Below are 11,379 nucleotides of genomic sequence, written 5' to 3'. Positions count from 1 at the left end.
CCGCAGTGAAGCACACCCAGTATATGCACGTCTTTATGTAAGATTGTTAAGAAACATTCACTTATTTATTTGCGTCAAAGGTACGACTCGTTAATTTTTATTTAAGAGATAGAGAGTATGTCTGTTCCCCTAGGTTCTTCGCCACCCATATCTTGATTGTTGGCAACCGGGTGGCCTAACTATAGGTCTAACTATTTTGCTAGGAACTTCATAAATGATTATGAATATATTATGAATGTTTAACCGATATCACTAGGTGGCCAAGTTCAAGCAAGTATTCCATAGCCATATATATGTTTTATATTGATCGCCATTCCGCTTCTTTTGCCGTGGATATGGATAATGACTTTAGTTTTCCGTTTAATGTTTTGTTGGTTTTGATTTTTTTGCTGTTTCGTAACTTTGCTTACTTTGCTGCTTATAGTTTGGTTTAAGCAACTACTCGGTTTACTTATTTATATACATGAAGAAGTAATTTAATCGTTTCCGTAAGTCATTTAACTTTGATGGATAGCCCAGGCTTAAAAATGCTACAATTCTCTCCCGAATGCATTGGTGTCAGCGTGTTCAGCATTCTACATCCTCGCTTTCCACAAATGTTCATCTCCTATACACGTTTCTAGGGCAAATAACGTATTATTTGTAGTGCTAGACCACGTTACCTGTATAACATCAATTGGAAATTTTTGGAAGCTATTAAATTTAGGTGTTATTTTCACATAAAATATCACAAAATCTAACTCATTGTATTGAACCGCAAATTGCATTTTTATGAATTCATGGTCCGTTAATTCGAACTGTTATCCAGATTAAAGCCATCTACAGTCGCCATATGGGACAAAGTAGGTACGATAGCTGCAACATGACAGAGAGGTTTCCAATCGAGAACTAAACAGAAAACGTACAGCAAAGATACGCCGTTGAAAGCCGATTGGGAAACGTAGCGAATTATGTATCTGCAGGCTACACGTACCGTTTATACAAATAAAACGCGAAGCAGGTGAAACTGAAACTACCGTATTTCAGGTCACTTTCAGTAGTACTCAGATATGTTTGAACGCATTCACAGATATTGTCACACATGTCATCAACTTTATTGGATGCATTTCGCAATCAGAAACGTGTAAGAACTTCATAGGTGCGTACTCAATGTGCATACTATGTGCGCACTTGCTGGGGATTTCACCAACAAGTAATACATCAATAGTGAATTGGAAACGACATATAATAATAAAACAATTAGTGGATTACCTGACTGCGCGCGTGAAATTACGACGTCAGATGATTTACGAGACCATCGTTCAAGTATGAAAATGCACGATTGTGAGTAGTTCGATTTTAAGCAACGACCTCATATTTTATTCTATAAATCGCTGACGGTGTATGACAGGTCTATGATGGCCGACGCTAAAAAATCACACATGTATTGAAACTATGCGTTTTACATTTTCGAAATTTTAATTTTTGTTTGAATGATAGCGACAGTGAGGATGGTAATCGTTGGCTACCTATTATTCCGAATCGATTATACGTATTGGCAATATCCGATAACAGCGTTGTTGATTGGCATTTAGTATGCGATATAAAAGTGAATGAATTTACGCAATGTTAGCCCACCAACCTATCTTATATTACTTTACATGCTTCACAAAGACGCTGTGAGCGGAAATGCACATGTAGACCGATTTTACTCGTGTTAACCCCGATCACGACATGAAACCGACAATCGTACTAGGCTAGCTTACATTATTGACATTTCCAGCGTATTTTAGAGCCGGTGCCACGGGCGCCCGGTAACCTGCTTCGCTTTCCCTTGAGATATAAGGCGAAAACTTACTTCTTTCAAAAAAATTCCTGATTCTGCTGGGGATTTTGCATGTTATCAAATTAAAAAAGTCTTTGAATATCTATCATTTGTAGTCCGTAAGTCTACTTTCTGCGCTTGATCGTGTTGAAGAGGCTCAGGATGTCGAGGTTGGCATCGTCAAAGAGACCACAGCGCATGCGCCACTTCTTCGAAATGTTACCCTTTGTCTCGATGCATTCGTTCGCACATCTCAGCATGCCGTAGCCCTGAAAACATAACGTTATAGTAATAAATTTCAGGCATCAATTTGGTCCCCAATCATACGTCGTAAAAATTATCGCGGTCCATTCATGCAGAAAATGATTCATCGTAAAATAGTGTGCGCAAATTAGATTATAAACTGCACGATTACATGTAATTATTTTTTAGAAATAGAAGATACATCGTTAACAAGTAATGTTATATAACAGTAGGATTGGTAATGATCTCTTACGAGTGACTAATGATTATAAATGAGGTACTCTGATTTTGCATTAGAAAAACTGTTAGCGTCAGTAACCTTTAACCTATCTCCTATTTCGGCCATTCAGAGGACAGCGTCGTATTATGTGCGAATAATCAAAATAGCATACGACAGCATCTAAACTACCATACATTTCCTACGTAAGAACGATCACAAAAGCGCATGTTCATAACCATGAAGGCTGCCATTGGGGTGCACGGCGCAACGTTGTAATTAAGTCACAACATCGAAGAAGCACACATTGATAATGGCGCAATCTTACACTGTGTCATTGTGTGATCATTCCGGCTATGCCACTGATGACTACCTAGGTAATAACGGAGCAAGGCAACTATGTCCTGACCAACAAATATGGTCATATATTCTTAACGAATAGTTAATTCTTAGGTATAATATATATTTGCCTAATGAATATAAATACCATTATTAGCTGCCGATAGTCATAAACATGATGAGGCACGATGAGTCGATCGCGAAGCGATGATGCGGAAACTCACCTTGTAGCAGGATTCGCATTTGAAGAGGCAAGTGTCGACTGGATCTATCATAGGTATATACTCTATAGGTGCGCTCTCCTTTATCTCTCCTGCCACTCCGTACGACGGGTAGGTTAGCACACATACTGCGGCTGCCACAAGCAAAACCTCGACTGTTCGTTGCATCTGAAACCATTTGTAACGTGTTTAATATAGCCTCCTGTTCCGCTATCGCTTTACTAGCGGATTAAAATGGTAAGCCTCCACACATAAATAAACACGTCTGATGCCCAACGCCAGTGATTGACAGTTATGATGCATTGTACCTATTATATGCATTATAATGAGTACATGATGTTGCTTCTCCCCACTCTCTCGATCCAACTCTGTAGTGCTCTCTTGGTTGTCTCTTTTTGCTCTCTCTTCTCTTCATCTATCTCTCTTCCCCCTCTCTCTCTTTCTTTCTCGCTCTCTCTCGCTCTCTCTCGCTCTCTCTCTCTATCTACATATATATATATATATATATCCTCAATTATCATTATATTTATTATGATTTATATCAAATAAATTTAGATTATATATTAATAAAAAAGTTGTCATTATTCACCCCTGATATATATATATATATTCTTTATCTTCTTTCTGTTTCGTTTTATCGTCTACGCATTCGCCTCTTTGTTCGCGTCATTTTTCCTTTCATTCACTTTCTTTTGCGCTTCATCTTTTTCTCTCTCGCAACCCTCTCCCTCTCGCTTCCCCGCCCCTCAGTCATCTATTCTGAACAGGTCGCCTATATGCAGCTGCTAACGTAATCATGGTTTCTTAACGAGACGCGCACGTAGTTAGCGAAGTGTGTCACGATTCCACGACGTGCGTTAGTGACAGGGGTCGTTAGTGACTATGTTCTTGTCGTCTAATGAGCCAACCTTGGACTAAATATCGTCGACGCAATATCGCTGTCAAAGAAGATAAGATGCGTTGCTCCGAGTGCAGCCAGCAACTATAGGCGTGGGTGAGTTATATCTCATCATCGTTAACAGGGAGCCATGCTGACATGGTTCGTATATATACCTGTATCTCCCCGCAGGTGCTGCGGGATCTCACCGCCGGATTCTCATAACTGTCAATATACGTCACCGAGTTTATCACTTGTTACGTTGAGAGCGTATTAATTATTATTCTGCATGCGTGAAGAAGAGGCCTGGACATGCAGCCTCTACGGTGCACGTTTTTTAATAATTATCTGTTTCTATAGGTAAGAATGTTCTATAGAGAATATATTAAACATAGTGTGTATGTATTCATAAATAGGAAATTCGGTGGTTTTAACGAGAGAGTTGACAAGTATAATCTCAAAATAAATTGAGGTTCAACGAAAATATTCCGGTCAACAAAATATGTGTGCTGTTTTTTCGCAAACGTTTCTAGTTGTAAGGTATCGGTTATTGTTCGGAAACCATAGCCACTAGCTAAACATGCGATATAACAGCAGCGTTCAAAAACACAAACGAACGCCCACGATATAAAGTCGGTGCTAATACCGTCAAGCTGCCGCAAACATATTTATCACTAAATGCAAGATTTTCTTGGCTTCATGGTCATTGAAAGGATCGTCTGATGTCAGCGGTTCTTGAAAGAAGCCGGCGAATCTAACACGTGTTATTTGGTTATTACGGCAATCTGCCGAATGTTGTTCAGGCAAGGCGTGGTATTGCCACTAACAAGATTTCTCTCGTAGCGTGATAGACGAGCGCTGAAATAGTATAGGCTACAGACGCAGAACTTTTTAAATAATTGCTTGTAGCATTCATCGTCTACGAGTTTACCATTGAATTGCCCTTCGCTTTACACACGATTTACATAGCTAGTGTTATAAGATACATTAAATATCCGCTTTGAACGCAATTAAAATTTACGATAAGCAGTTAATTAGCGAATAGCATATAACAACAAATGTCTGCATAATTTCTATACGTGGAGATGCCATTCTTGTGCACTTCCTTCGCCTTAATTACAGGCCTTTATGTTTGACGTTTAACACGGGACGCAATATAAAGGATGTACACAAATATAATTACTTTTATTCTTTGAGTAGAATAAAGAGGTGATAAATACAGCCTGACATACGCTATAATAGTTTAAACGAAGAACCGTTCAGTCGCGTAGAGCTGCTTACGTCATTAGCTATACTATCCGTTTAATTTTATTTTAAGATATTAGATTATAAGTTGGCCAGCGGATACGTCCAAGCAGAACATATATCTCTCGTCTTCATTATATAGACATGAACGACATAATTATTGCACTTAGTCCGCTATTAACACTCGTTCAGCTAAATATACGCATTTTCTGTGCTAACCGAATGGTATGGTAACCTAATCGCCTCCGCATTTACCGATTATGACAGTATAGGGCGACCCCGAGATACGGACATACTGACCAACGAACGACATCGAACGCACATAAGATTTATTCTTGTGTTTATGAACGCGACCCACACACCGTGCGTACACGAAGCAAACCACAATTCTCGACATAACTGAGTTCCGAACAACCGAATCATTGCACGAAAATATTGTAACAATTATGTTTGTAACTTGGGGACTTGTACCCGTGTATCTTTGAACTTGTTAGAGATATTGCCAACGCAGTTTATAATTGTAGTACCGGCCTGGCTGGTTTTGTGGCCATAGAGATATTCAGACGATAGCAACACACAATTTCCCGTCGACAGAAGCTAACGTGCCTTTATCCATGAGAAACCATCCCGGCTCGTTTTCTCATGTGATGTAACGCGTAATTCAAACATTTGTATTGCATTTTCAGCTAACTCGGATTGCAAACTTATATATATATATATATATATATATAGTGAAAATCTTTCACTTTTACTATAACCACTCATATCAGAATTTCGAGATTCTATTAATTTTATTATTAAAATAGTTATTTTACTGGCTTATGACGATAAAAAATATGAACAGGTATGAAATTTGAACTGACGCTCTCTAGTTGAATTCATTTATTCGAACTGATCGCGGTTGCACTTAGCTTAATTTCCTATTGAATTTTAATCGCGACTTTTAGATCGGCAACGTAACATATAAACGAGGTCACAATCTTTGTACATGCATTATATTAACGCATGCAACTCATACATGTTATTTTAATTTTAAGTCTTTAAAGAGCACACAACTCTACGCTCTCGTTAAAAATTTCATAAATAATATACCCATAGAAAGTGCAGGTTTACGGCATGAAGAAAGTATGAAACGGCCGTCACTACCATGCACGTTTTAAAGGGCGACACCATTTTTACAACCCACGGCCACATGAACCCCACTAGTTACGCATCACGTACGCGTTCAACATCAACCATGCCACGTGCCTCGCCATTAGAATAACAACACCAACATCCGTGTGACCGTCGCTTACCTTTTTGTAGGAGAAGAAGTAGTTCAGGTGCTACGTGAATGCCGCGGTCCAGTCACTGGTTGAGTTGCGCTAACGCTGCGACGGATATCGTTACTGCGTCTCTACGGTCGTGTCGCCTCGCTTTTATAGACAGCCGGTATAGACCGTGTCACTTGCGGCGCACCGCGTCGCGTAAACATGCCTGCTTCGTCGAACGACGTTCGCGCCCCGCGAGCCAGGTCAGCCGGGGGCCGAGTGCGCATGCGCGTAATTCGCGCAGTCAACATTTTTTTCTCGGTTAGTAAATTGATTCCGTTGTGATAATTTAAGAAGACAATTTTGTACCTCGGCGAATATTACGAAGACCCTGTTTTACGGATAACTTTTATGGGCGGGGTTAGGATTTTTTCGCTACTATTGGCCTGACTGCCTGCACCGATGCCATAAGGCGTATTAAAAATGCATTGATTGTTTGATTTTGTTTGATTACGCTCTTGATTGCTATTAATTCAAATGTTATTAATAACAACTGCCGTACACACTAATTGTTATTCGTGTAATAATGTGGCACGTGATGGCATTATAGATTTTTTTCAAATCTACATGACGCAATATACGCAGTCAAGTTTTCTTCCTAAAAATGATAAAGCAAATTGAAAATTGCAAAACTCGAACGTTTAAAGATATTTTGCCTCTATATATCAATGTGTGTGTGCGCGCGCGCACGTGTGTGTGAGAGAGAAGGGAGGGGGTCAATAGTGCAAAAAGGACTTAAAAAGGGGTTTCAGCAATTAACTTCGCTTCACGATGCATAATTTATGTTCATATCATATATACCACGAAAATAATCACTAATTTCTATCATAGCTGTCTTAGCGATTAATCTGTTCTTCGTGCCTTTAAAACGTACAGGTACACGCTTGTATCAAATTAGTGTCTTTACGTGCTATATTTGCTTTTAAATATATCAACAGTGTAAAGTAATAAATGCGTACGTTTTTAATAAGTTTGAAGACGTTACGTTCACTGTGAAATCCCGAGAGAATGTGCTTATTGTCCATTCTGCCTTCGAATTTATTCTTCTTCGAAGATGTATAGATTCTGTGGCAAACAGTTTAGACTCTCTAGTTGCTAATGGACTTTGTGGAATAGGCAACGTCACTATTATGTTGTTTCTTAAATGCTCACTATGAAAAAGTAAACGTGCATGGGGGCAATAATTGTCCATCTTGTCCAAGAAGCCATAGATATTGACAAAGCTGTTGAACTCCAACGCAGAGTACATATGTATTTATACATGTTCGTATTATATGTTGTGATGTATCTCATATAAATTCGTTCATGCTAGAGTTTAACATGAACTGAATAATAAATTTACGAACTGTCCCTTCACTAAAGCCATTCACAGAAAGATGTATGACCGCTCATATAGTTTCGAAAGTGCACGTAAGTTCGCGCGTTGTGCTCTGCCGTAATTGATCGAGCCATTAACGTTTTCTTGCTCGTAGCATTGTGTAATTGTGAGGGAAGAGCGCAGCGGGGCAACAATGCAGACACCTGCCTTCTCATGATGATGGACATCATAAACTAATTAGTACCGTTTAAAATTAATTGCGTGTAAAGTTACGTGTCTATATATAGCAAATATACGGGCGCGTGTGTGTATAACGACCCATGCGAACGATCCAATGCATACCGATTTTGTATACGTGTACGAGTGCGAGCGTGTCTGCGTGTGCCTGCATGTGTAAGAAAATGTTAGTGCAGCAGAGGTACGCACTTCAGCCGATCTTAGCGCCATCCTTAAGACCATCATTTCTTAATAAAGGGCGAATTTTTTCCACCAGAACGAGAGTCGTGTTCGACATAATACGTGCGTGCGCGTAAGTCGCACGCATGGTATATTTCTGCATGGCGTCGCTTTAGCGTCGTAACTGGTACAGGCGAGAACAGTAATTAAGGCGAAGCGAACGAGCACGAAACGACATCGGCAGTGAGCGTGCGCATAACGGGGCAGTTAAAGATACAAAAAAGTCAATTAGTGGCAACGAACCGCTGCCATGTTTACTTCGCACGACATGGCAAGGTATCTGTCTCGAACATCAATCGAGACATTCTCCCATAAATCGGCGCACGTAACAACGAAGTATAAATTCGAGAAATTTCTCAGGCAGCGTAGGCCTATATATATAGTAGACGTGCGGGGAAGACACGTTAATGTGCGACAAAGCTTGCCCGTGAGCAACTAGTTAGAGGCATAACTCACGCGTGGGCAGTTAATTAGAGCGGCGTTGTAGGAGAAATAGGCGTGAATAATCCAGTAACACTGTATACGTGTAAATAATTAATTAGGTACTCTATTCAAATATACTAACTCACGGTGCAACACTATATACGTGCAAATAGGTAAATATATATTTACTCTTGTAAATAATTAAATAGGAACTCTATTCAAATATACTAACTCACGGCGCAACACTATATACGTGCAAATAGGTAAATATATATTTACTCTAGCCAAATACTACCTTACTGTGCAAATGCTGACACTGTATGTTACCCTCTAAATGTAATCGTTAAGAGTTTAGTACTTATCTCTATCAGATTACGTAATAATTAACTTAATGCTATATATGTATTCAATTTCAACATGTTACCGCAGTCGTAACAACATTTACGTTCATAATAAGGTTCAAAGGCCATAGGAATCCGACATTGACATTCAAGCGTGTAATACAGTTTTCTTGTCCTTGGAAAGTTATACATCTAGCTGTTCCTATACTAGGTGTAATTAAGTGACTGCAATGCGAGGTATTTTGGAAATTTCATGAGTGTTCATTACTGGTATTGTGGGTTATATATCTGCCTCCTTCGTTTGCCAAAAAATCACGGGATATATGCCTAGAAAGTATTGCTGATGTGCCTACGCGTATACACCAATGGGCATTCACGCTGCGTGCCGTTGCTGTTCGCCCAATTTGTTGGCGTGATTAGTTCACATGTGACAACCACCTGATAGAACTAATAGCAATTAAAAATGTGCAGCGATGGGGAGAGAAGGTAGCACCATTCACACATTTGCTCACATGCTGACATGACGCGTAACTACGCCGACTTCTCCGCGCACTTCTGATATATATATATATATATATATATATATATATATATATATATATATAAATATATGTATGATACAATTATTGCATAGTAGAGAAGGAAGCACGGAGTTTAGTGAACTGAGAAAATCAATGTTGCTTGTGGTCAAGGTTGTTGTGTTAAGCCAATATCAAAAGCAATTCCATATACTAGCCTTAGCCTCTCTATGATTTGTAGGTGAAGAGATGTAATCTCGAACGCTTGTTAATTATATTTTAAACACCCTTATTCTATCGTTTGACTTTATTTATATATATATACGACAGTTTGCTGTCAATAGCAACATAGCGTGTTACAGAGCCCACTATACACTAGTCTGCCATCATAGCCTGTCCGATCATAGACCCTAACCCAAACACCTACTCATCTAATTTACCTTTTCGCGCCGTGAAATTTCGAAAGAGTCGGCGAGTAAAGAAAACCGACATTCGAAGGAAATCAGTCGGCAATCACAGCAGCTTTGTCGCGTCCTCTATGTATATAACGCGTAAGAGGCAGCCAGCGGTGAGCTTGCCAACAAGGTGTCACATCACAGGCGAGCTCCATCTTGTGAATCTCTTCTCACACCACCGGCGTTTTACAGCTATGAATGCACTCACGATGATTACAGGCGCAAATTAGTAGCCATTCAGCATGTCGGTAGATTTTCTCCCATGCCCTTATTTGGAGGCTGGTATATATAGGCATCACAGTAAACACATCGCTGTACTAACAACAACCATTCATCCATAGTACGGACATCCGAATATTCGGTTACCTTGTACGGGGAAATGGAACCAGCGCTGTTTTCGCGAGTGCTCTCAGACTTAATAATCCCTGTCAGAATAAAGCTAATGGGACAATCTGATGACTCGATGACACGCTCTCTGCCATTCCGTCGTACACTGGAAAGTAAAGAATTATTATTTGGAGGATGTCGCGTATTATACTAATGCTACGCTACTAATAGACACTCTCCTACCGTTACGGCTCCTCTCCTTATGTCAGTGTGTACTGATGCATTTATATACGTTTTCATGAACGCTCACCGCCATGATGCAGTCCCACATGTAGCGCAGCGACATGCGAGCAGTAATACCGTGCAGCGCAGTTTCCCAAAATCGTGTTGGAATGGCGTTTCACACCCGCAAGGAAACAATCGATTTTTTACCATCTCGTGAAATCTCCGAATTCTCGTAATCAGCTCTTAATTGCGCATTCCCGAATGATTTACCTACAAGGCCATGAGTTATTCTTCGCTATAGGCAGCCGCTCTTGCCAAAAGCATCTGCGGCATCGCCGGCTACTTGATGGATCAAAGTGGAGCAATCAACGAGAACCGAGTCGGAATCAGGTTTCCAACGGCCGCCTTTTAATTGTTTGGCGTAACGGTAATTATTTGCGACACGTGAGGAGACTGCAGAGCAGAGCAGTGCTGCGAAAGCTCGATCATTTCACGTATTGCGTCTGCACGTGTGGAGATTATTAGGAGATTTCACAGCCGAGTGAAGCTAATTTAACAGGAAGGACTGACGACTGAGCGTCTATTTCATTTATTAACCACCCTGTCGCATACAAACGATAGAACATGTTGCTGATGCGCTAGATAGTCAACGTAGCGCATTTTTAGTTGTGCGGAAAGAACCTGAATCTTGCTACGTTAACAATGACAACTATGATTAAAAATGCTGCGTTGTATAGTCGGCCTGGATTAAAAGCGTAAATACGTTTTCGCTCACATCGCTGTTAGGGCTTGTGCACCGCTTCAGTGGAGTTACAGTACTGCCACAAAAATCGATAACGTTTAGCAAAATATATTATTGTTAAAATTATTTTAACATTGAAATTGTTATAGAAGTTTATAAAAGAGTTCGAGAGAGAAACACACACACACACACACACACACACACACACACACACACACACACACACACACACACACACACACACACACACACACACACACACACACACACACACACACACACACACACACACACACACACACACACACACACACACAC

At 40.1% G+C, this 11,379-nt stretch overlaps 1 protein-coding gene across 1 annotated transcript; it reads right to left on the bottom strand.

Moving 5' to 3' along the window:
* Positions 1-1,068: 1,068 nt before the first annotated feature.
* LOC106808117 lies at positions 1,069-6,374 on the bottom strand. Its single transcript, XM_014810691.1, has 3 exons — positions 6,242-6,374; positions 2,828-2,992; positions 1,069-2,073 (listed from the first exon to the last, which is right to left on the bottom strand). Exons 2-3 carry the CDS (start codon positions 2,990-2,992, stop codon positions 1,930-1,932), a joined length of 309 nt encoding a protein of 102 aa, XP_014666177.1. The 5' UTR covers positions 6,242-6,374; the 3' UTR covers positions 1,069-1,929.
* Positions 6,375-11,379: the final 5,005 nt, after the last annotated feature.

The sequence above is a fragment of the Priapulus caudatus genome, unplaced genomic scaffold (assembly GCF_000485595.1).
Source record: "Priapulus caudatus unplaced genomic scaffold, Priapulus_caudatus-5.0.1 Scaffold254, whole genome shotgun sequence".
Lineage (NCBI taxonomy): Eukaryota > Metazoa > Priapulida > Priapulimorpha > Priapulimorphida > Priapulidae > Priapulus > Priapulus caudatus.
Note: the sequence above shows the minus strand (reverse complement) of the source record. Positions and strands in the feature narration are given on the sequence as shown.

Bases quoted from the DNA above. Each gene is read 5' to 3' on its own strand.
- LOC106808117 (XM_014810691.1), bottom strand. From the start codon at position 2,992: ATGCAACGAACAGTCGAGGTTTTGCTTGTGGCAGCCGCAGTATGTGTG. The intron at 2,074-2,827 runs GTGAGTTTCCGC...TTATGTTTTCAG, and splicing joins AATGCGAATCCTGCTACAAG to GGCTACGGCATGCTGAGATG.